The sequence below is a fragment of the Venturia canescens genome, chromosome 4 (genome assembly GCF_019457755.1).
Source record: "Venturia canescens isolate UGA chromosome 4, ASM1945775v1, whole genome shotgun sequence".
Taxonomy (NCBI): domain Eukaryota; kingdom Metazoa; phylum Arthropoda; class Insecta; order Hymenoptera; family Ichneumonidae; genus Venturia; species Venturia canescens.
The window spans coordinates 10,677,682-10,701,016 of record NC_057424.1 but is presented as its reverse complement, the minus strand read 5'-3'; the positions used below and the strand labels follow the sequence as shown (position 1 = coordinate 10,701,016).

At 40.0% G+C, this 23,335-nt stretch overlaps 2 protein-coding genes and 1 long non-coding RNA gene across 6 annotated transcripts in view; 2 read left to right on the top strand and 1 right to left on the bottom strand.

Annotated features, from left to right (window-relative positions):
- The first annotated feature begins 351 nt into the window (after positions 1 to 351).
- On the top strand, positions 352 to 4,254 carry LOC122409083 (putative leucine-rich repeat-containing protein DDB_G0290503). Its single transcript, XM_043416327.1, has 3 exons — positions 352 to 1,824; positions 1,927 to 2,491; positions 2,762 to 4,254. Exons 1-3 carry the CDS (start codon positions 352 to 354, stop codon positions 4,252 to 4,254), a joined length of 3,531 nt encoding a protein of 1,176 aa, XP_043272262.1.
- A 9,481-nt stretch (positions 4,255 to 13,735) lies between these two features.
- On the bottom strand, positions 13,736 to 17,805 carry LOC122409352 (CCA tRNA nucleotidyltransferase 1, mitochondrial). 2 transcript variants are annotated; one of them, XM_043416843.1, is made up of 4 exons: positions 17,698 to 17,805; positions 17,381 to 17,624; positions 15,943 to 16,550; positions 13,736 to 15,579 (listed from the first exon to the last, which is right to left on the bottom strand). In XM_043416843.1, exons 2-4 carry the CDS (start codon positions 17,441 to 17,443, stop codon positions 14,832 to 14,834), a joined length of 1,419 nt encoding a protein of 472 aa, XP_043272778.1. In that variant the 5' UTR covers positions 17,444 to 17,624; positions 17,698 to 17,805; the 3' UTR covers positions 13,736 to 14,831. The 2 variants fall into 2 exon arrangements, with proteins under 2 accessions (XP_043272778.1, XP_043272776.1); XM_043416841.1 differs by lacking the exon at positions 17,698 to 17,805 and having other exon boundaries at positions 17,381 to 17,697.
- LOC122409353 (uncharacterized) overlaps positions 17,549 to 23,335 on the top strand; it is a 51,338-nt gene continuing 45,551 nt past the window's right edge. For all 3 annotated transcript variants that reach the window (XR_006260665.1, XR_006260664.1, XR_006260663.1), the window contains exon 1: positions 17,549 to 17,610. This is a non-coding gene — a long non-coding RNA (uncharacterized lncRNA). The remainder of the gene's footprint in view (positions 17,611 to 23,335) is intronic.

Below are 23,335 nucleotides of genomic sequence, written 5' to 3'. Positions count from 1 at the left end.
TTTCTTTTAAAAAGTCCAAAAACATAATCCTATTATTGAAACCTAAACGGTTGGAACGACTGACCGCGAGTCCTCACATTGAATTTTGATACATTTTTTTCTTTTTCAACTTGTAAAGTATGTCGACACGTGTAGTTGTACGATTTGACACATATTCGACGGCTTTCAACTGTCAATCGAATCGATCAGGACCAACGAACACAATCAGTCAGGACTTTCTTTCGAACTAACACACATCTTTAGACAAGATAGAAAAAATTATTCGTGTCACGTCAGAAGTAAAACGTTAGTCTTAAGCTTTCGTAAAGGAACAAAGTTGGAACTTTTTTGGAAAGAAAAAGTTGGAAAAAAATGAAGGAAAAAGATTGCGAATCTTCGGAAAAGGAAACGCGGAGGTTAGGTCTTGATGCAGACAACGAAAACCTCGATCGTTTCTTACAAATGGATCCAATGATTGAACATCGACCCAAAGAAATTCAAAACGTAATCAGCGCCGATAATTTTCCTTCAGTGAATGTGAAAAATCTTGAAAGATATTTCAGGAAACATAAAAAATCAGTAATTCTTGATGACAACAAAGCCTTGGAAAACTTCAACGAAGACAATAACGAAGAAGTTATGATCGAAGGTTTCCTTATCATGGTCAGCAGATCAGCAATTCACACGATAAATGATTTATCGAGTGAGCTTGTGAACGTGAATGCAGCATTAGTCCACGAGAAAGATCGCCACGAATCTCATGTCTTTCAAATCGACCGATTGAGAGCCATGTTAAGAGCATCGAGTGGGGATGGCAGCGAATATCGTTCGAGAATCAAAGAATTGAAAAACTTTATAGAACGATTTGACGAAGAAACTCGGTTGCTGAAAACCGATGTCCAAGAGAAAACAAATCTCCAAAGATGTTTTGGCCTGAACGAGAACAAAATAACCAGCTTAAAATCGTTGATGAGCGAGTTGAGAACGAAACTGAAAAACGACCGAGATGCTTTAGCCACTAGAGGGAATCAATGGTGCTCGGTTTACATCGAAAAAATTCATCGGTTAGAAACTTGTGTAGGAAATTTATTGTTACAGGTTGAAATGACAGGATCCAATTTGAAACTCGAAACGAGGACTTTGGAGTTCGACGATTCTGCATATCACAGAGAAATAAGCGAAATAAAACAACTGACGAAACGCGTTGCCTGCGAGCTCAAAAGTTTGTCGATGATGCCAATAAAAAATGGCTCTCGGGTCGGCAGTGAAAGTTGCATCAAATATTTCAGAAGAATCGGATCTCTGGAAAAACTCGTGACAGACTCGATGAGTATAATTGAAAATCTACGTGCTCATTCCAAAGCTTCAAATGTCGGAGGATCGCAGTCGACGAAGACGGAGGATTTAGAGTGCGATGAGAAAGTCACGACACTCGAAATTCTAGGAAAAAAGCTAATATTCGGTATCAAAGAATTGGAAAAAGTGGTTGCCGCAGGCGATGGAATGCACTTGCTCGAAAAAATTCGTCGACTAGAGGCTTCGATAAAACGTTTGAAAAACCAATTGAAGAAGAGTGAGGAGGACAAGCTTTCGTTGACTCTCAAATTAACAGGGGCCAAAATCGCTTACGACGAACAGTTCGAAGAGCTGGAAATTATTCGAAGGAAGCACGAAAAAATGTTAAATAAACTGAGAAACCGAGGTAAATTGTTGGCTGATGAAGAACACGTGGTTAAAATTATCCGTGAGCTCGAACAATCGAAACTGAACGTAGTTTTACTGAGCGACGAAGTCGATCGATTGAATTCGGAACTTCGGAATACACGATCGGAAAAAGAACAGCTTGTTAATGAAATTGACAATATCCAAGGCACTCTGATCGCGAAGAAAGAAGAAATTGCGAAAATAATGAAAGAAAAAAAGAACAAAGAACGAATATTGACGAAGGAAACAATTGACATGAAAACGAAACTCGTCAGCGCCGAAAAAACGATGGAACTATTGAAAAAAGAAATTTCGGAACTCCGGAGCGATGAAACCAATCGAGAGAACCAGGCGATTACCGAAATAAAAAAATTGAAATCTTCGCTGAAAAATGCGAGTGAAAATTTGGAGATGAAAAATCGTAAAATAGCAGATTTAGAAAGCAGTTTGAACGGAATGAAAATGGAAAAAGCGAAAATTGAGCAAGAATTGTCATGCTCGAAGAAACAAATCGAAACTGTCATCGTTCGCTTGAACGCTGAAAAATCATCTCATTCCAAAGTGCAGAAAGATCTTCAAAAGCATCTATCAGATTATCGATCACTGGCTGTTGAGCTTGAAAATGTACGAGAAGAAAAGAAAAATCTTCAAAAAAATGTCGATCACTTGGAACGAGAAAAAGCTCATTTGAAAGCTGAAGTCGATAATCAACGACGAGAAAAAAAGTCGATGGAAAACGAATCATCGTTTCTAAAATCGAAGACAGACAAATTGCAACGAGCGCTCGATGAGCAGCTCGCTAAAAATCGTGAGTGTGACGAAGAAATAAAAAAATGTATGAAGAAAAATGAAAATCGAGAGATTCGTTCGATTAATTTGATGAAGGAAAATGAGAGCTTGAAGGACGAGTTGGACAAAGCGAGAGCCGACAAACTGAATATCGTGGGAACTCTGAGCGAAGTTGAGTACAAGTACGAAACAATAAAAAATCAATTGAACTCGAAAATCACTGAAACGAAAAAACTGGAGAAAAAATTGGAGGAAACACTTGTTGAGATCGAGACTCTTCAAAAATCAGAACACTCGGCAAAATCAGAGGTTGAAAAATTACTGGAAACAGGCACGAGATTGAACGAAACGATTGATGTGATAAATTCGGAGAAAGAGAGACTTGAAAAACGTTTGAAAAATGTGGAAAATGATTGTGAAATACTCGAGAATAAATTGTCCATTTTGAATGGCGAGAAAGAAGCACTCATGAGCGATTCGTCGACGTTGAATCAACGCATTAATGAACTGACAGAAGAAGCGGCGGTTTTGCGTAACACGGTGGCCGAAAACAGTGCAGAACGGTCGCAGCTTATCGACGATCACGAAAACACGCTTGGTGAATTAAAAAGAAAAGTACTCGAGCTTGAAAACGAACGCGCGAATCTTGCGAGAGAAGTGACGAAAGTTAGTGACAAGAATTCACCGTTAAAACGAGATTACGAGAAAATCGCTTGCGAGAATGAGAACGTTCGATCACGCGGAAAAAAGGATGAAATTAGTCGACTGGCAGACGGGGGGAACGAGGCTTTGAAACTTCAACTCTCAAAATGGAGCATTTTCATCTCGGAGGCTGACAGAGAAGAAGCGAAAAAAGTGATAGAGAAAATGTACTCCGAGCTCGCTCAGACTCGTGCGGAAAATAGCTCTTTGAAAAAGTTACGCAACCGAAGAAGAATCGTTGATGAAAAATCTTCGAAAGGCTCTCGCAAATTAGAAGACGAGATCAACGCGTGGAAATCGGAGAATGAGTTATTGAGAAATAATCTCGAAATGGCGAAAGATCAAATGAACTTGAACGAAATTAAATTAAGAGACATCGAAACTGAAAAAAACATGCTGAAGGGCTCGATCGAGGGATTGAAAGAGCGATATAAGGTATCGATAAAAGAAACGGAGGACGCTCGATTACGGAATGAAAGGTTGGATGAGGAAATTGAAGCGTTGAAAAAAAATTGCGAAACAATGAGTCTCGAGGATTCGGCACTCAAACTGGAGGTGCGAAATTTACATCAAGACTTGATCAACATGAAAGATGAAAATTCTGAAATACGAAGAAACTTAGTTGAGAAACAGAACGAGCTCGTCGCTCTCAAGGATGAGCTAGCAAAATCGCGAGCTGAAAATATTTCCTTGTGCACTCAACTGGAATCTCGAAACGCGGATTGTCGTTCTCTCGAAGAGGAAAATACGAGTCTCAAGAACGGAATCGAAGAAATAAGAACAGAAAGCATTTCAGTGATCGAAGAAGTAAAAGAGCTCCGAAATGAACAGAAAAATCTCATCGCAGCAAAATTAACGTTGGAAAGTAAATTGATCGTTGCCCAAAAACAAATCGAGAAGTATGATCTGGCATCCGAACAGTTGTACGATTTGGAGAACAAACTTAAGAATGCACCTAGGAACCTCGCGATTACAAAAAAAATGTTGGTATTGGCGAACCAAGAAATCGATCACTTACGCAGTTTCGTGAATCCGGTATTCGGAAATTCCAACTACACGGAAAAAATAGAAGCAACTTGATTCGTCACGCTAGATAAAGTATATAATTTTCACGAATTTCTTTCGCTTTGGAAGATCGACACTTGAGCAAAAAAATCGTGTTTCACGTCCAATTTAACGTTGTGAAGTTTCTCGAATTAAATTTCAAATCACTGTACAATGTGACATGAAAACCATACTGTAAAAATCGTAAAATATGAATAAAAGTAATGGACCAGCTCATTTTATTTTGCATGAGCGAAAGAACCGATTAATGTAAAGAATGTAATTTTTACTCCCCTCCAACGTTGCCAGCCGCGCGAACGTCGTTCAAATCTGCATTTTGCGTTACAGTTAATGGAGTATTATTAATTTGAGTGATAAGTTTCCGAAAAAGACATCGTACGTCGAGGTTCTTCGTTTGCAATCATATTTCACACGAATTTAGTTCGGATGGATATTACATTAATGATACCAGTCGAGAAGCCATTATCGTTCGACCACCGCGTCACCGTCCGATCGCGTCACTCGCAAAAGCATCGCGCCATTAAAATTCACGCGGGAGATTATTTCAGCAAAAAGCTTTTCCACCCAGCAGAAGTCGCTAACACGGGCTAATGCACATACAGTCGGCCGTGGCTCGTCCATCATCCTTCCGGTCGAGGGACTGCAACGAGCATATTTGCGGTGAGTTGGGGAGCAGGGATGAAGTAAGCTTGGAGCAGAGAGCCGCCAGAGGGGGGACTGCGATATGCATGTGTGTAAAATGGCTCGAAAGAACAATGTTCGGGACAGGAGGCTTCCCAATTTTTTCTGATTAAGTCGTAAAAGATGCGATGGTGTGGGGTTGATGAAAAAAAAGAGTGCGATGCGCTTGACTCTGGGCTGCTTTAGCGAATATAATTGACGAGAGTGTGAAAAAAAGCTTTTGAAAAGCGTCGCGTCCTCGGCGAGGAGTCGCGCGGCAAATTCCAACGGATTAATTGACTTTCGAACAAACAAAATCTGAATGAGGAAACTCTTGGATTCTCATCGATGCGAACAAGGCGCGCGAACCTCTGGAGCACCGTGGGGAAAAGGTTGGTCGAAGGAAATGCGTCGACGGGAGATAGAAACGACTTGGGGGAAAAATACCGATTGAATCGTGGAAAGGAAGAATGTGTGCGAGATGAAGGCTTCCATCCCGAGACTCCAGAGCAGTTATTCACAAGCCGTTTCCGATGTAAATTCACTCAGACGATAAGATAACCTAAAAGCAGAAAGAGAGGCGAAGGCGAAGGGAGAACCCACGTATAAACGTTACCGTTGAGTAAACTTCGCGAAGTTATCTCACGAACAAGTTGGCGGGGAGAGGAAGAAGGGACCTGGACGGAGAACAAACAGCGCTCGGGACCAGGCTGACGTTAGCGGTGGTCGTCGTTGACGGGGCTGGTCGTGTCCCTGACTGCCGATGGCCAAGAGAATATATCTCAACGGCCGCAGGCTTCCAGGCAGCTCGTACAACGGTCACACAGAGAACAAGAAGAGAAACGGAGCAAGTAACGGTAAAGGGTGGCAGGGCCGAGATAGTGAGGCTTGAGATATACACAGTGTCCTGGATAAATACGCGACAGCAGGCCGAGAGAGAGAGAGAGAGAGAGAGAGAGAGAGAGAGAGAGAGAGAGAGAGAGAGAGAGAGAGAGAGAGAGAGAGAGAGAGATAGCGAGTCAAGTTTATATTGGATCGTTTATACTGGTTCATCGGTTACTCGAGTTAAACATTGTTCCAGCGAAAAAAGCTGAGCCGCATCGAGAAGTCGTCCGATGTAACCGTTCATTCCTCTAACTCTGGTATTATTACATGGTGTTTTCCGAGCTCAATTGGCGAGTGGAATAATAGCTCGTAATTACAACTTCAGGGACCTCAGCCAGCATACGACGAGCAGGAACGTTTAATCAAATTGATAAAAATGCATCGCATTTTCGCTGATTCCACTTGTTTCCTCGTTTCGTGGTCGATGATTGAACTCGAATCGACGGAGTTTTTCATTTAATTAACCAGTCTGCCAGGGGTTCGATGTTTTCCCCACATCTCCCCAAGCAATGAAAAAAACACGGTGATCGAGCTTCGACCAGAATAATATTCGTACTTTTCATATAATAAAATTCCCTTTTCATTGAATCACACACGAAGGACTACGAATTAATCGTCGTTCAGTAGAAAATGAGAAAAGTCAGCCTCGTTGAGCCTCGTAAGCCTTTTAGTGCGTGCTTTGTACCGTTCATACAATACTCAGAGAGTGGCCGAGCGCGGCTCCGTAAAAACGAAAAAAAGGTGCAAAGCAAAATAATGCGGATACGGACAAAAAGAGACGGAGATCAAGAGATATTAAACGGCACAGAAGAAATTTCATAAACTCGAGCTGTTTTTATCCCGCAGTACAATTGTACTTGTATATGGATGTGCGTGACCCTCTCATTCTCTCCTCAAAGATGGATGTCAAAAATACTCACTAACTCTCTTGTATAGAGTGCAACTGGTATATATATGACGATAAAATACCACGGTGCCTTTTATTTTTCTGGGCCTTATGATATTGCTGACGGTATATGAAAGTGGTAGAACGAATTCTTCGTCAAGAGGAAAAAATAACAAAATAAAATGTACGTGTACAAAGTTTTTTCCCCTTTGTGACGGAACACGCTTTCCCTGAAGTCGGGAGATTTTTATTCAACGCGTAATTTAATCACGAAGCTAGCGACGAAAAATGTTTCAATATTACGAGACACGGGGGAGAGTATTGAGTGAGGGAAAGAGAGGGCAGATGACCGAGAGCAGCGAACCCTGGTACAATTGATGGGTAAAAGAAAAGTGAAACACATTCTTCGGAAACACAATTCTTTTTTGTAATATTGGCTCCTATGTACGCGCATATTGAGAAAAGGAAATTAAACCTATAGAAAATTGCATTGGAATAATCGGAAAAATATAAAACTCTCGCTGCTCTTGATATTCTCCAATATTTTGCTTTCTTATTTCGTTACTTCGTGCAAGAGTGTAAACTACAAATAACTGTTTAATCGCATAAATATTCATTCAGAAGACAGAGGATGGACGAAAATGAATTTGTAACTCGAAACTTCAATCCTTTCAATCCAAATGTTTTTACCAGAGTTTTCTTTCAATTACAATTCTGGCGTACGACAAGATTGACAGAATAAAATATTCGGTACATGTGCGTCAGATTCAGGTCGTCTATTATTCAGGATGACTAATTCATGTTCGGATTAGAAAACTCGGAAACCGTTCATTTTCTCTAGAATCTTATAGCAGTGGATTTATTTTTGGACAAAATAACTCTCCTGCCAGGCCCCTTAAAAATATCCCCGATCGAAAAACTAGAATTCAAAATTAATTTGTCTCAGTTCGTCGTCTTTTATTTTCGGATTCCAACCAAGTTTGGCTTCCAACAAATTTTCGAATGCCTTAAAAAGCATTCACGATAAATTAAAGAAGGCCATAGAAACGGAATGTCCCATAATATATATCTTTCCTCTGGAACAGTATTTGTTTATGAGTACGTAATAAAAATATGAGCACAGGATATGATAACAACGCATAAATAAATTTATGGTGGCATGCGTGTAGTGCATGAAGGTTTTCAGGAGCTGTTTATGTGCTCATGATCAATAGCTTCGTAAACGGGTTGATGGATCAATTGACGTGCTGTAATACGAGGATTCGATTTAAGCTACGATCGTCCTGGAAGCTTCACAAACGAGGCGGGGTAGTCCAGAGATCAAAAGAGTGTCGGAGTTGACCCATTCGTATGGGTATAGCAACACACGTTGAATACGTGTGAAGTTTTTCAAGGGAAGTAGCGTGCGCATCGCACCTGCTCCAAATGGAAGCTTTTCATTAGTTCGAAGGTTGGTATTTTGTTGCAGTGTGATGCTTTGCCAATTAAGGCTCCGGCGAGAACTGATAACTTCTTAATACATCATTAGTAGTGAACATGTCTGGTTTCGCAGGCAAAGGAGTTAAGCCGATTTAGCAAATTTCGAGATGGACTTTTCGTGTGTTCAAAACGGAGCTTTGTAGAGCTTAATGGAGGATGCAAGAGTGCCCCATACCTGTTCTCTCGCTCGCTCAACCAGGTATATATACAAACGCGCGTATATAAGTCTATCTCGGTGAAAATCGAGCCACAAGTCCGCGTTAATAACGCTAGGTAGGGAGCAAATTTCGACCTTTCGGATGTTTAATTGAGTGTAATTGCCGAGGGAGAAATTCCACAGCGTGATAATGCCGTTCGAGTTTCAGCTCGTTCATGCTGCCCGTCCGCCAGTAGGAGAGCACCATCAGCGACAGCCAGTTCCCGATTCTCTGTAGCATTGCACCATCACTACGATCATATAATACTCTCACGTTTCACACACACACACGCAAGCATAGGCGTACACACTGGTTCAACAAAGAGGAGCGCCCTATGATGCGACTCTCTCGTACCGCAGTTGCCTAATGATCGCCCACACCCTTAAAACCTTCTCTCTATCGTGGTCTACGAAGGCGTATCTCCGGCGACGAGTCAGTGCCAACACACTCGTAAAACCTCCCCCCGTTAGCCACCCTCGCCATTCCCGGAGAGAGGAAGCAAACAGGCCACTAATTAGCAAAGGCCGAGATGTCTTCTCCCCTCCGCCATGCGTCTGTATGTCTCTGGCATACATATTCGTACAGGTATATAGATATAAACGTCTATTAAAATATATAATATAGATATAGCTGTGCGAGAACAAAGGTACATGTCCATTGTGGCGGAAAGGAAGAGGATTGAAATGCGCCTTGGGCGACAAGAGAGTAACCTCGTCCAAGTGGCCGGTGCTGGATTTGCTGCCACCTACTCGACACGTTGCACGAGATCCAGGCGAACTTCCTACTTGGAAATCGCATCAAGCGAAGAGCACACTATACTCGGCAATGTCGTATCCACGCGATAGAGCTTATTGTCTTCGGACTCTGGCAACACCGTGAACTTCACCCTCTTGCTCCGTCAACACCGTCACTGTTGCTCTCGGGTCTTCCGTGTCTGTCGCTTTGCATTGTTTAAGAAGAGCGTAACTTACTGTGCGCGATTCGGTTGTTTCTTTGCTCGCACATATTTAATAAATACTTTTAAAACGGCATGAATATTACGAAAGGCTTGGCAAACACTCGTCGGATACGCACGACCTGATTTTGTAGTACCAACTCGCTTGGGTCGACGGGCGAAGCAAGTTGCCTGCGACACACACGTTCTCGGTGAGACTCAACCAAAGAAACAACCAAGTCGACAGCCGATGACACCGTGTGCCGAGCTGATGGGAAAGTTGTTTCAACGTTACTCAAGAAAATTTAGTTCACTCGAACAATTGTGCAATGAGAAAAACTGTAATATTTTACTTTATTTTTATACAGGATAGATTTCAGCACATTTTCTTATATGACAGTCAATTACTTATAATGTTGTGTGATTCAATTATTCAATAATAACTCGGAATGTGAGATCGAAAAATATTATAAATAATGGAAGAACGAGCGTGTACAAAATATTGTCATTGAATATGTGGTCAAATCCGGAGTATGCAAATATAATTTAGAATTGATGAAGTTGATGATAAATAATACATTTGTTGATATCATTCAAATTATATAATACATATCTTTGGATAATACATATCTTTTCTTTCTTTTTTTTGTGGTTTTTGTGAGAAGTTGTAATTGAAGAACCTTCTATTTGAGTGCCAGGCCTGGGCTACGATGATTAACACGAAGGAACTCAATTCTTAACTGATAATGCTTGTTTCGATCTCGATTGTCGACGACCAACTGCCTAAAATCTCGATCCGGGATTCTAGGCTCGGATGGTGATTCGGCGAATTGAGGAGTGGGGAAGAAACAGCGAGTTAGGCTCGTTACAAAACATTCACGTTGCTTCAATGACATTGACACTCTGGGGGTTCGTCGCGCAGCTGAATCCCTGAACGAATCAGCTCGATGATCCTACCGGGCGCAGGATGATTGACCGAAGGAACAAAAGGTCGCTCGAAATGTACGATTTTTGGAATTCTCCTCAGAAGCAGTGGAAATAAACGTGCAAATTAATAAAATTATTTCTTATTAGAAAAATCAAGTGGATCGCACACGAATCGTTCTAGTCACGTGGACACACTTCACCCTTTCGACGACGGAAATGTTTTTTTCTCACCAAGTAGTCCACCTCGCCTCTCTCTCTCTCTCTCTTCCACGGTATCATCTGATCCATGAAACGCAGATCACCTGTGTACCCACGTAATGCGCTTGTGTGTACAATCACGTATAACAGAGTGTCGGATCTACCGTGCAAATCAGCAATCCTGTGTGTATAACGTTCTCCAGTTGCCTACTCGGTATGTATAGGCAAACCTCTCTGCCTCTCGCTCCTCGCCACATGCGCCTCAACACATAGCGTGCATTTCAAGTTTCGGTAGCGCAAATTCATCCCTGGTATTGTTGTTGCATTCAAAACTACAGGCGAGAACGAGAGGGTGAGGAAACCAGAGAGAGAACGAGGAAACGTAAAAAAGAAAAAATGAACACACGAGAAAAAAGGTTCTCTGCAACCACCAACATCACCGGATGTTCTCCCTTGACGACACGTTATCTCGGTATCTCGCAGGTACCGCGTATATAGTAATGGAGTTGGGGAAGATGAAATACGCAACACGAAAGGAGATACAAGACGGGAAAGGGGCCGAAAGGGAAATGGAGGAAGGGAGTGTGTGTGTGCGCGCGCGCGCGCGCTCGAGAGAGAGGGAGGGAGGTGGGAGGATGCACGAAAGAGAGAAAACGAGAGTGGGAAAAGGGTTGGAAAAGGAAAAGAGCCTTTGTACGTTGTACAAACCGAGCTTGTTCGCTATTTCCAACGCGGCCGTCACGTTCACCCATAAAAACTAATAAAGAGACGAAAGCGAAGAGAGATAGAGAGAGGTTAAAGCGCAGGTAGAGAAACACAGAAATGGGGGGGGGCATGTCGCAGACCAGATGTTTCTCTGGCTGTGAGGGAATAGGCCGCCGAGCGAGAGAGCATCATACCGTGTGTAAAGCATGCACGAAACGAGGGTGTATACTCAGCAGCCTCACAAGCAAATGGCTAACAGGACTTTAATTGTTCGAAATCGTCGTAATTAGAGAGGTTCATGACCTTTCTCATCTCACGCAGACTTTTCATCTCAGAGTCCAACCGGATGCAAATACGTCTATGGGAACCTGCAGAGAGCCGCTCGTCGTACGACCACTTTCATTCCTCTGATATGGACCGAAATGTCTCAAGTTCATTTCTTCGAAGCACTTTTATACTTTTTGCGCATTCGTAAAACGAATGAAGTTATTCGTACGAAAATATCACCTCAAAGTTACGATTACAGCGGACGTAGCGCACTCGTCAAATTTCCTTTTGGATAATAAAATCTTGCAAACAAAATTCTGACATACTCTCCGCACTTTCAACTCCCACACATAAAAACAACTCCAGATTTTTATCACATCTTACTACCGTCGATTTCCTGATGCTCATTGCTCAATCTCTTCCTGCGAGAACACCAGAAAATCGTCCGGACTTTAGTGAGCATCGTGCCAAAGAATCCTGTTATCAAACGTCAAAAATCCTCCTTTCAAATTGTCATAAAAGTTCCAGATGGCAAGAACTCAGCAATTTTGGATACGGGAGTAGCAGCTCCATGCCGTAAAACTCGGACTGTTGTACTACGGGCCGAATGCTCGTAGGATTTGATAGTCGAAAGCCGCTCATCAACACTGAGAAAAAAGAATTGTTGATTCAACTATTTTTGTGGTAGATCAACGAATAGTGACAAATGGAATGAGATTTGTTAACTCGCGAAATTTCGTTCTTTCGCAGTCCCTAGAACTGCCGGTTCAAATAAATATTTCTACGTTGACAAGAGCGTCATTGAATCAACGAAAATTTCGACGGATTGAGAATTTTTTTTTATGACCACGATTTAACGATTCAGATGTTTCGAGCATTGAAAAAAACTTTTGGTAAAAATTATTCCTGAAATTCTCATGTGCAATAAGACCGCCATTTTAATAAAGTAGCGAAACTCTCTGACACGCCAAAGATCATAGTGAAAAGATGTAGTAGAAAAAATCAGGAAAAAAAATGGATTTATTCCGAAATTTTCACGCGAGCATTTGAAGAATTCACGACTCGAGCTGTTGCACTGGAAAAAAAAATGTAAAAAACTCTATTGAATCGATAAAATCGGATTTTATGAGCCAGCAACAAAGTTTCAATTCTCGAACACCGGGGTCAATCTGCGCTTCGAATATAATTATACGTTGAAAAAGATTCTTGGAGTTCAATCGTTAACAAATTTTTTTGATTTGTTTTATTTTATTTTTTTCCCAGTCTCCAACTATAAGCTGCCATTGTTTTGGCATTCAATAGTTTTTTTGGTGTTTTCTTTTCATTTCGTTTAGAGGGTAAATCCATTGATTTACTCTACTCTATTTTTGTTAACAAATTTGACGTCAAAATCTCCGAATGCAAACGTTGACGTGCGACGATATCCAAATGGAAGGAACGCAGAGAAGAATCTGTCTCGAGAGTGCACAGCAGATCTAATATGCTGAAGTTTATTTTCGCCGTCTCGTTAAATAGCGGAGGTTTCATGGTGATAGGTGGAGAGATTTGGTTTGGAAGTGCCGAGATTTCAAGCCATTTCCGGTCTGTCCCGAAGTCCAGGATGGAAGCGTGAAAAAATAATAAAAAAATCAGAAGTGAGGGCGTGCGCCCAGGTTGAAGAGTCCACGTTGTATAAATCTCGTCAAGGGATTTATTACGTCGGATGCAGGCATAAATTTAATTAAAACTTCATTCGTGACGCGGGAAACGACACGTTACAGTTGAAATTCTCGGTGTGGCTTTCTCTCGACAATGAAACTCCTGGTGGTTTAAAGCGTGTGAGAACTTTTCTGTGTGTCAGGGACTTCCGGAGCTTCTGTACCAACACTCGAAAGCCTCTCTTTTTTACACACTCTCTTTCCCCCTCTTTCCTTCTTCCTCCATTTCTCGTCATCCTGCCAGTCAGAGTATAATTTCTCTCGTACAGTTTCACAATTTAAATCGTTGGGTAATTGATAGCACTCGAACGCTTTCGCGAAACGAGTACAGACGAAACGTGTGTCACTCCAAATGGTGGTACCGAACTGTCCATCCGTATTCACGAAAAATGTGATGAAAGAACGTGAGAAATGTGTATATGATCTTTCAGGCCAAATCAACAGGTCTGCTGCTTCGATTTGTTGTTTTTCTTTTCTCAATCAGTTTTATATGTGTCAGTGTTTTTATGTTCCAGCTACAAGTTCCAATGAATTAGATTTTTTTTTTTTTAATCCAACAAACTTCGATCTCCAATAATAATATCCTTCAACAGTGGTCATTGCTCTTTACAAAAGCAGGTTAAAAAGGCTCTGTAAAATATACTTTCATCCAACGAAATCATGTGATTGATACCATTTCAATTATTTTTGATTGGTTAACACACGGAGAGTAAACATTTGAAATGATACTTGGACAAACTGTTTATATAATATTGAAATTAAAAAATGTTCGTAATGATAGAGAACACAGACATTGAGAGCCTAATTTTCTTAGCTCGGTTATAAAATCGATAACGTAGCGTCGAGAAAAATATTCTTGCGAGGACAATCAGACAATTTTTCTTCACCGTCTCAAATTTCAAAATTTCCCTGTAATCGTAAGAACTTGAATAAACGAAGGAATTTTGCGAATGTTCTCAATGAAACCAGCTCGAGAAACAGTAGAAAAGCAGAATGTTAAAATACAGAGAACGTTTGCCAAAATGGTAAGAAGTTTTCTAGAAAATCGCATTGAATTTATGTGACGAAAAACAGCATTTGCTTTGTGAAACGATTATTGCTCCAACGACTTATCAATAGGTTCTTATTCGATGGTGATAACACATAAACGTTTGTAACGACGTGGCCCGAGATCTCAACGACTCCATTTCATAAAACTTATCACGAAATTTTCACCACATGCGACTCGGTTGCACGTCGTTGAATAGAATCTTGGATTCGCTATCAATCACACGGCAAAGTTGGTTGATTATTTTCAGCTGTTTTACTAACGAAATTATTGATAAACAAAATCTCGAGAAAAACGTATTGGAATGGTATTTTATGCATCGAAGCTCTGCGTAAAATAAGTGGATACTTCAACTCTGCATGGCTTTGTGAATTGAGAAAACTGGTGACGTCTTTTTGACCTCTTGATCGAACCACGTTTTTAAAATAGAAAGTATGAAAAAGTGTAAACCAGATCCAATAACCAGAAATTCCCAACTGCAGAATTTTCCTTGGCTACTTTTCGAAATCCTGGTTTGTATTGATATGCAGTTTGATAACGACCTAAACATTCGATACTGAGCGAAAGACGCCAAAGAAAAACTAATATTTGAGATTTATCGAAAAATAGGAAAATGCGATGGATTTTCCGTAGCCACGTTCAATTCCATTGACTAATTTTGAAGGAAAAAGGATACTGAAATCCAAGAGAATGATAAAAACAGGCAGGATTACTTTTTAGCTTTAATTTTTTCGCCAACTTCTTTGAATTCATCTACAAGGTCAGGCACGCGTTTTATAAGATCTTCAGTCGAAGTTTTGAAATCATCATCGATCCAGATTTTTTTGAGTTCGATGAGCACTCGCCCCAGAACTTTACCATGAGGTACGTGACCTTTGAGATCATGACCGCTAATCGGGAATTTCGGTACTTCCCAAGAGTCGAATTCCTCCAAAAGTTTAAGATCTCCTTTGACTTTCAAGAGTTCCCGAACAAATTCAATGGTGTCCCGAAGCTTTGATTTGCTATTGAGAACGATGTGCTGATAGGGTTTGAGTAGATTCACCGAGGGTTTCTCCTCGCGATTGTTCACAAGAAACAACGCTAATTCTCGATTGAAAACCGACAGTTTCAATCGCGCGTTAAGCTCCAACACTTCCACTTCGTTCTTTAGCAATGACGTTATCAAAGTTATAGGACGCAATTCAACCGCATTAGCACGTGCTTTCACATAGGTTGTTACGAAATTTTCGACATTCAATTTCTCCGGTAAGCCAATGTAAGGAGCAACTCCACAGTCCAACATTTTCACGGTCAATTCACCGCCGAAACGACCCTCCAGAATTTTACTCCACTCGGTCCATATTCTCTCACCCGAAATCCTCTCTAAACCATCCACGTTTTTCTTTATCGCCTCGATCGTACCGTCTTCGTGACAATCCGGGAAATCCGCGATTCTACCGTAAAATCGGAAGTATCTGCAAAATAATTATCATGCAATGTTGGAATATTTTGAGAAAACTCAATCAATTGGAGATAAAATAAATACAAATAAAAGGCGTGATCCGAAAATGTATTCGAAGATACCACGAGTAAATGTGTGGAAATCAGCCTTTTAGTTGTTTCACAACATAAAATTCGGAATGCAAAGACCAACTTTGTACATTTCGAATTGACAACTCTTGAATATCACTCTGCAATTGACAGACAAGTTTGAAGTATGAAAAAAATTGTACCATGGAGCTTGAAGTTTAACTTCGTCTAGAACATATTTTTGGACCGTGGGTTCGAACGAATGAGAAAACGTTGATGAAAATAAAATTTCTTTATCAAAAACGTACCTAAATATTCTAAGAAAATCTTCACGTATTCTCGTTCCTGCATCACCAACGAAAACTACTCTTTTCTTTTGAAGATCATCATAACCAAAAAAATAATCATAAACATTGCCATCGAGATCAAGGAACATGGAATTTATAGTGAGGTCCCGTCGATTAGCGTCGAGTTTCCAATCCTTTGTGAACAATACTTCTGCGTGTCGACCATCAGTAGCAACATCAATTCTCAATGTAGTCACTTCGAAATTCTCCTTGTCATTTATTCTCGCTGTTATCGTCCCATGTTTTTCACCCCTGTCATTGATCATTCTGATTTCCTCCTTAGTGAACATGGCTTTCATCTCTTCGGGTGTTGCGGTTGTAGCAAAATCCAGATCTTTAGGCACCAGACCCATGAGAATGTCACGCACAGCTCCACCAGCTACTCTCATTTCGTAATTATACTTTTTGAATATTTCAGAGAGTTTATTCAGCTCAGGAGTAAATATCGATTGAAATTCTGGCGTATCCAGCTTCTTAATCACTGGATTGCTGCGAGACGGGGGTGATGCTTCGTTCATAGCTCTTATTTTGCGCCACTTATCAAAGTCTTGTTTGTGGTTACTAAAAAACTGAAAAGCATAGAAACAAGTGAATTTACAGATCCGATTGAAAATTTTTTATCCACATCTTTAAACTAAAACTCTTCAACCTTCACTTTTAATAAGTTAGGCTCATCTTCCTTGAAGTAAGAATTATGCACAATGAACTTTTGCTAATAGAAATAAAACTCCCAATATACATGTTTTTATTTTATTACTTTTCTATCGAACAATTTTTTACTGAGATCTCAAAACAAAATTTATAAAAACACTGAGCTGATATCAAGCGCGCCAGAAAAAAAATTGAATTTTTTTTCATTTTATTCAGATAATGCAAATTCCAGTACATTTTGCTACTCAATAAAAAATTCTTGCATACACCTAAGTGTTCATAGTTGCACCTAAGAGAATAGTAGATTTATGAGAACAGTATTAAAAACATGAAATAGTCTGTAATATTATCCCCAGTACCCATTTCCAAAAAGCTATTGAAATGTTTCACCTAGAAATCATTGGAAAAATAATGTTCAAAAAGAAGGATGAATCTCCAAAGACTATAATTGAATAATACTATAACGAGCCGTTTCAGTTAAAAAGTATTTTTATAGCAATTTGCAATGTTGGAGCAGGAATTCATGTTTTATGCAATATATAATTGATTCCTCATCAAAAACGTTCAATAATATTGCAAATCATGTCTTGTGTGTCATAAATTCAGTATAAGTTCAGAAATAGGCTGTAAGCCGTGAGTGACAGAATCTTTTTACAAGGCAAAACTACGATTGCTAGAATAAAAAACATAACCTCAAAATACGATTTTGTTCATAATCAGTTTAGTAAGATAAATAAAGTATACATACACGTTTTAAGAGAGTCCCAGATAATATCTTTATTTTTTTTCTTGCTACAAAATTCCTCAACATATTCTACGTTTCAGCAACAAAAAGAACGTATGAAATAAGGCATGTTACACCAATTCGAAAATGACATCAGTTTTTATGCTTGGCTCCAATCGACGCGCGCGTAGTGAGAATTCCTTGAACCTGCCATTCCAGTCTCCGTTCTGCTGGTTCTGCTACAGGTTCCATTGGTACGTACATTCGTCTACGTAGAAAAGCACAGATCATCTTTCGGTATGTTACATCTCAATAATATCTCAACCAAAATTCGTTTCTACCCAAAAAACAAGTCCCGCAAATTTCTACCACTATCAAACACTACTCCGTAACAACTCTACCAAACGGTAATGTATGAATATAATTCATTTTAGAAATGTCTGCCACGTAACGTCTCTACCACATAAAATTTCTATCCATATACCTCACTACCTCACTTTCATTGATAAGGCAGGGCTTTCCAGGTCAACAACAAATTCGAACTAATGGCTCAAATTTTCATAGTTTAATGTGTTTAACTTTTTGTAAGAGTTCTTAACCTAGAAAACCTACCTTACCAACAAAAATAAGGTAGGTAATATGATAGAAAATTCACGTGTTAGAAAAGTTACCTGGTAGATATATTACGTGTCCGAAATTTTTTCAATTATTCATTTTTCTGGTACAGCTGTTGCGATTTATAAATTTACCAATATAAATGTGCTCCGTGACGTGATTTTTTGGGCATAAATTAATTTTTAAATATAGATGTTTCTGATATAATTGAATTTTGGTAGAAATGTTTCTGGTGGAGATGTAAATGTGCCCACGTTCCACATCTCTCACAAACTAAACAAAATTCACCAATTTTTCCATCATTTATAAAACATCCTGATCACTAAATTGAAAAATTCGAAGAATTAGTTTGCTGGTCAAATCGGAGCAATAGCATCGGTCTCAATACTTTTTCACTGCCGATATTCGAAACTTCAATCCCTGCGTTACCGACAAAAAACAATTGAGCGAGAGCAGTTTTGGACTGTGTCAAGAGATCTCGCCACCACCAATCTGGACGTTCCATCGGAATAAAAGTGAGGCATTCGGATGCAGTATGAATTGAATTTAATTTACAATAAAAGTAATTTTGGTGGATGAAGTAATGCGATCGTACCGTTTCAACTTTTAATCCAATGGAATGTGAACAACGTAATTAAATTCCTTTGACTAACGTCATTTTTTTGAATAATTTTCACATGTGTGCGAACGTTCAACCCCGTTGAGCGAATAGCATCAAATAATATTGATATTTCAGTAAATTGTATGATTACAAGTTAGAAATAAAATTGTAGGAATAATTTTATTTCGATGTCGCGTTAAATCAAGAATACACGAATTGTATTTTTTCGATTGCAAAATCAAACTTTCGTTTGAGTTAACGGATTTCATTTATTTGCCGCAATTCGTTGATCTAGCAAAAAATATGAAATCCGTGAATTCCTTCTCTCAGTGCACCAAATATTGGTACAAATATTCTGCCAAATTTTCATTTGAAGATTATTTATCAATCTTTCGAAGTAGCAATTCGATCAAATGTCGTTGGAAAATTCTTCGATCGGTTCAACTATAAATACGTGGCCATACTCATTCCAATGAAACGAAAATTTAAGCAAAATCGTTTTGAAAAAGTGCACTTTAAGGTACAGTGCGCGAGGCCAAGTGTTCATTTGTATGCGCCGTGATGTTCACGGAAATTCAACGGTTGTTTGTTCGCCTCGCTAGAAACATTAAGCTTTTGCGCCTCTCGCCGGACTCAAGTAACAACGTGCGAGATTCCTTTCTCTTAATAACATTTAGCTCAAAAAATATCTACTCTTTTATGACGTTGGCCAATTTTCATACATCGTCGTAGTAGTTCTGCTAGAAACTTGCAAATAATGCTTCCATGAGACGGAGTACACATATTTGTTCGTGCTCGCGAGACTCCGTGATGTTTCATTTTACGATTTAGTGTCTGAGAGTCATCAACGAAAATGCAGATAAACCGTGAGCTGTTCGTTGACTTCAGGGAGACTGACGACTCAAAAATACGCGAGGTCGGTCGTCAGCCCCATCCGGAGGAGATCCCATTCCATAATTTCTAATGAGAAGACAATCTGAGGTAAATCTCAGTTTCTTAATCTCAGTTTATCGAACAAAATAGAGGTTGAACCGGAGTTTTAATCAGTCACAAAACCCTGTCGGAATAGAGCCAATTGACGAGATCGAAGCACTCAATCACGAGAGAATGCATTGCCATTCGTAGCTCGTGTCAACGGGACAAACGTTGACACGAGGGTTTATCATCTTATAGAATTCTTCTGTCCATTGAAAGGAAAGGCACTCCAGAGCTGATGATACGAGAGGCATTTTGGAAGGGGAAGGGTTAGATCGAACCCTCACAAAATAACAAATTCATGTCGTATCTTTCGCAGCCGGATAATAATTAAATACGAATTACTTCTTGAAAAAATGTTAGCACGGGGCAGGGGTGAGAAGCGAGACGGAGATTAGGCTTGAAAAAATTGCTGGAGGGATGATGTCGCCATCCCTGAGATGATACGCATCTCCACCTCATGCAATGAGCCCGTGTTAGCGATAAGATTGTCCAACCAATAGGCAAACATAAATGTGCGTATGTTCAGAGAGAGAGATAGGGAGGAATGATGATCCGAGTGGAAACGCCCTGATACCACTGATTACATTTTCATCAATTCATCAATCCATCGCAATAAAAAAACACAGTTATGATTTTCATTAATGAAAGCAGAGTGAGGAAAGGCAAATAGATTTTTTTCATTCCGAAACTGCATTCGTAATTGGACTGTTTATTGACACTCATATACTTTGACCTTTACCAGTCACAACCAGGCATTAAAATTCGATCATATTTTTCCTCAAGCGTCAATGATTATTGGTCATTTGAAAAAAAATGAAAATTCCACTCCGTTTTGACGCGATGTGCAATGATAGCTCGATTCGCAATTCCATTTTCATTGATATCTCGTGTTTTTATCATTTCTCTGTAAACCGCAACAATGAGCGAATGATTGGAGGCAAAAAGTGCTGGCTGGAATGAGGGGACGGTACGAATCAATCGATGAATTAATTCACCGATGCTCGTTCGCGGCAAATTTTTTGTCGCACGTGTCACGAAAGTACACAGGCGAATGATCGATCCTCAGCTTTCGCTACTTCGAGGGCAAACTCTGACGGTGCAACGCCGTATATACATACGCGCCCCCCCCCCCCCCCCCCCCCGCCCCCTTCCAAATCCTCCCACACACACGCTCACATGCACCCGTGAAGATACACGTGTGGGGAAGGTACGAGAGGCTGGTTAGCTAAGGGAGAAGACAAGCGAGGCAAGCACATGCTAGAATGTAGGGTTCGTCCTTATCTACGGATAGCAGGCGAACCCTCAAAACCCCTCTCGCCTCTGCCACTCGCCTCCTTGTGTCCTGCGCCCTGCAGAAAAGCTTCGCAGCGTCCGCGCGTGCCTCCCTGTATGCTATTTCGAGGGAGCAAGAACGAGAGAGAGGGAGGACGAGAGACGCGCCATGATGAATCGGCCATATTGCCTTACTGCCCTCCAAAAGTGGGATGAGGCCTGCCCAGCTTCTTCGCTTCTTTCCTCAGCGTTCTCAATTCCGTGAGCTTTTTAAAGAGATGTTTTTTCTGCTGTCTGCACGTAAATAACGAGGATTCCAATCCAGAACACATATTTTTTCCTTATTAATCATCCATTGTTTGCTTTTATTATTTAAATGAACTGCCTTCGCAGTGCAAACAAGGGGCGCAAACCTCCAACGATCTGGCACCTGCGGTTATTTCGTTGTTAATTATCGTTTATGCTTCGGGGTTGCTCGCGGAACGTAAGCAGCTTCGATCACTCGCTGCCACTACCAAGCTCGACTGCGCACTTTTTGCATGATTCAGAAAAAATGAGAGACTCCAACGAATCACTTTTGATGAAAGGGTTCAACTGGTATTCGTGCTTATCGCTTTAGACGTCATCCGCCGATTTGAAAAATGTTTGCTATCCTTGTCGAACGTAGTTGCGTCATTATCGAATTACGTTATCCCCTTCAATCTGCTCAGCATTGAAATTTAAATGGTTGATTTTTTTTTCTCCGCACATTTATGCAACCAACTGTTGCTTGGGGGCGATGCCATTTTATAAGTCATACACATGTTGCTACACGCTAAATAGAATATTGCTAAAATCGTATTGACTAATTAAAATTCATGGAAGCATCTGTTGGCACGCTTTAAAAATACCATTCAGATATTGACTTTCTATTAAGCGGGTGTCGATTCCGGGCAAGTATGTTTTTAATTATCCAGACTCCAGCCAGCATTTTAGTTATCAAATAAAGTTTGCTGTTGAGGAAATGAAATTTTAGCAGCTTTTTTCTTCGTGCTCGAAATTCAATATCAAAGTAATTATCCAACACTGCATAGGGGACTTACAGGATAAAAAAATTCCGTTAAAATGAATCCGTAAAGTGGCATTTTTGTATTCGTGATTCCATAGGAAATTTACATATTTTCGTCCCAATATTTTTCACTTTATAACAATGTATAAAAATGATTCGTCAGCACTGCGAGAATCGATTGGTCAGCCCACTGAATTATGCTGTCAAACGGAAAGATTCGGTTTCCAGGCTGTTTATGTTTCACTTCTCGTCGAATCATCGTGTCAACAAAATCATTGATAACAGTGAAATAATTATTTTTCAAACGATCGCGTTAATTACGTCGTTTCCAGTGAAATGCAATGAATTCTCGATCAAACTTATTTCACATATTTCAGTACAGTAACACGTCCTTAATGTTTCGATTTTTCTTGATGAATCTAAATATACACTGACAGAATCGATCGGTCATCACTACCAGGCATTGAGAGACTCTCGCATCAAGACAAAAAATGTCCTCTCGCATTGCCGTCGACTTCCACCGATATCTTATATAACGCATATTCGTAAGAAGAATGGACCACCCATGTAGACGCGGGTATCCTCTTGACTCTCGACTCTGAGAGCTCTTGAGGGTTGAACGCGCGCGCGAACCACTCCATCCAGGAATGAAGTAGATGGCGGAGGAGAGAGAGGTAGAAAAAGAAATGTAAAAGGGAATAAAACGAGCGGGAAGAGAGGTCGAGACTATCAGATGAACGTATGAAGATTATTGGAATTGACGATCTTGTATTTGGATCTTGAAAATAAATAAGTTTCATTGAAGTTCGTGAAAATGTGACTACGAGGAAGCAATTTTTCTCTTTTCTCTACTACTTTCCATAAAAAACCACGTTGAAAGTGGAATGAATATGATGACCTCTCGCCAAACCATACGTGTCCAGAATTTTTTGAAAGTTTGTTATCGTAAATACAAATCGCAAATGTCAAAATAAATGAAGACCTGCTGAGCACGTTGGATCAAATTAGTGGAGACGGAAAAATGATCATTTGAATTCGTTTAAAACGTGGAATTAACGATCTTTGATATTTAATTTATTCGGTGTCTGTGTACATAAAGAGACCTTGCCATACCTTCACTCTCATCGTGAATCGTCATGTGCAAATTCTTTTAACACCATCCGCGCTCGTGACTTGGATTTCTCTGGTTCTTGCGAACACAAACTTTCGAATAGCCCTTCTACAGATACATTCAACGCCAGGAACGATAATTCATCAAACACAATCGTTGAAAATAATATCGAGACAACATTCAATTTTCTTTAAGCACGTGTTGAGGAAAGAGAAAGATTGTTTCAAATTCTTGATCAGCTTCAATCCCGAAGCTTCAATAAGCTTTATCAATTAAAAATGCTGCATGATCTTTTTATAACGATCAGTTAATAACAATTGAAATGAAACAATCAAAGTTAAAGTTTCGATGAAA

Excerpts from the sequence above, each read along its gene's own strand:
- LOC122409083 (XM_043416327.1), top strand. The coding sequence starts at position 352 with ATGAAGGAAAAAGATTGCGAATCTTCGGAAAAGGAAACGCGGAGGTTA. Across the intron at positions 1,825-1,926 it reads GATCGGAAAAAGAACAGCTT|GAAACAATTGACATGAAAAC; the intron begins GTTAATGAAATT and ends ATATTGACGAAG. Across the intron at positions 2,492-2,761 it reads TGAGCAGCTCGCTAAAAATC|AACACTCGGCAAAATCAGAG; the intron begins GTGAGTGTGACG and ends TTCAAAAATCAG.
- LOC122409352 (XM_043416843.1), bottom strand. The coding sequence starts at position 17,443 with ATGTTGAGGAATTTTGTAGCAAGAAAAAAAATAAAGATATTATCTGGG. Across the intron at positions 16,551-17,380 it reads CTGGGACTCTCTTAAAACGT|TTTTTTAGTAACCACAAACA; the intron begins GTATGTATACTT and ends TATGCTTTTCAG. Across the intron at positions 15,580-15,942 it reads GATTTTCTTAGAATATTTAG|ATACTTCCGATTTTACGGTA; the intron begins GTACGTTTTTGA and ends ATTATTTTGCAG.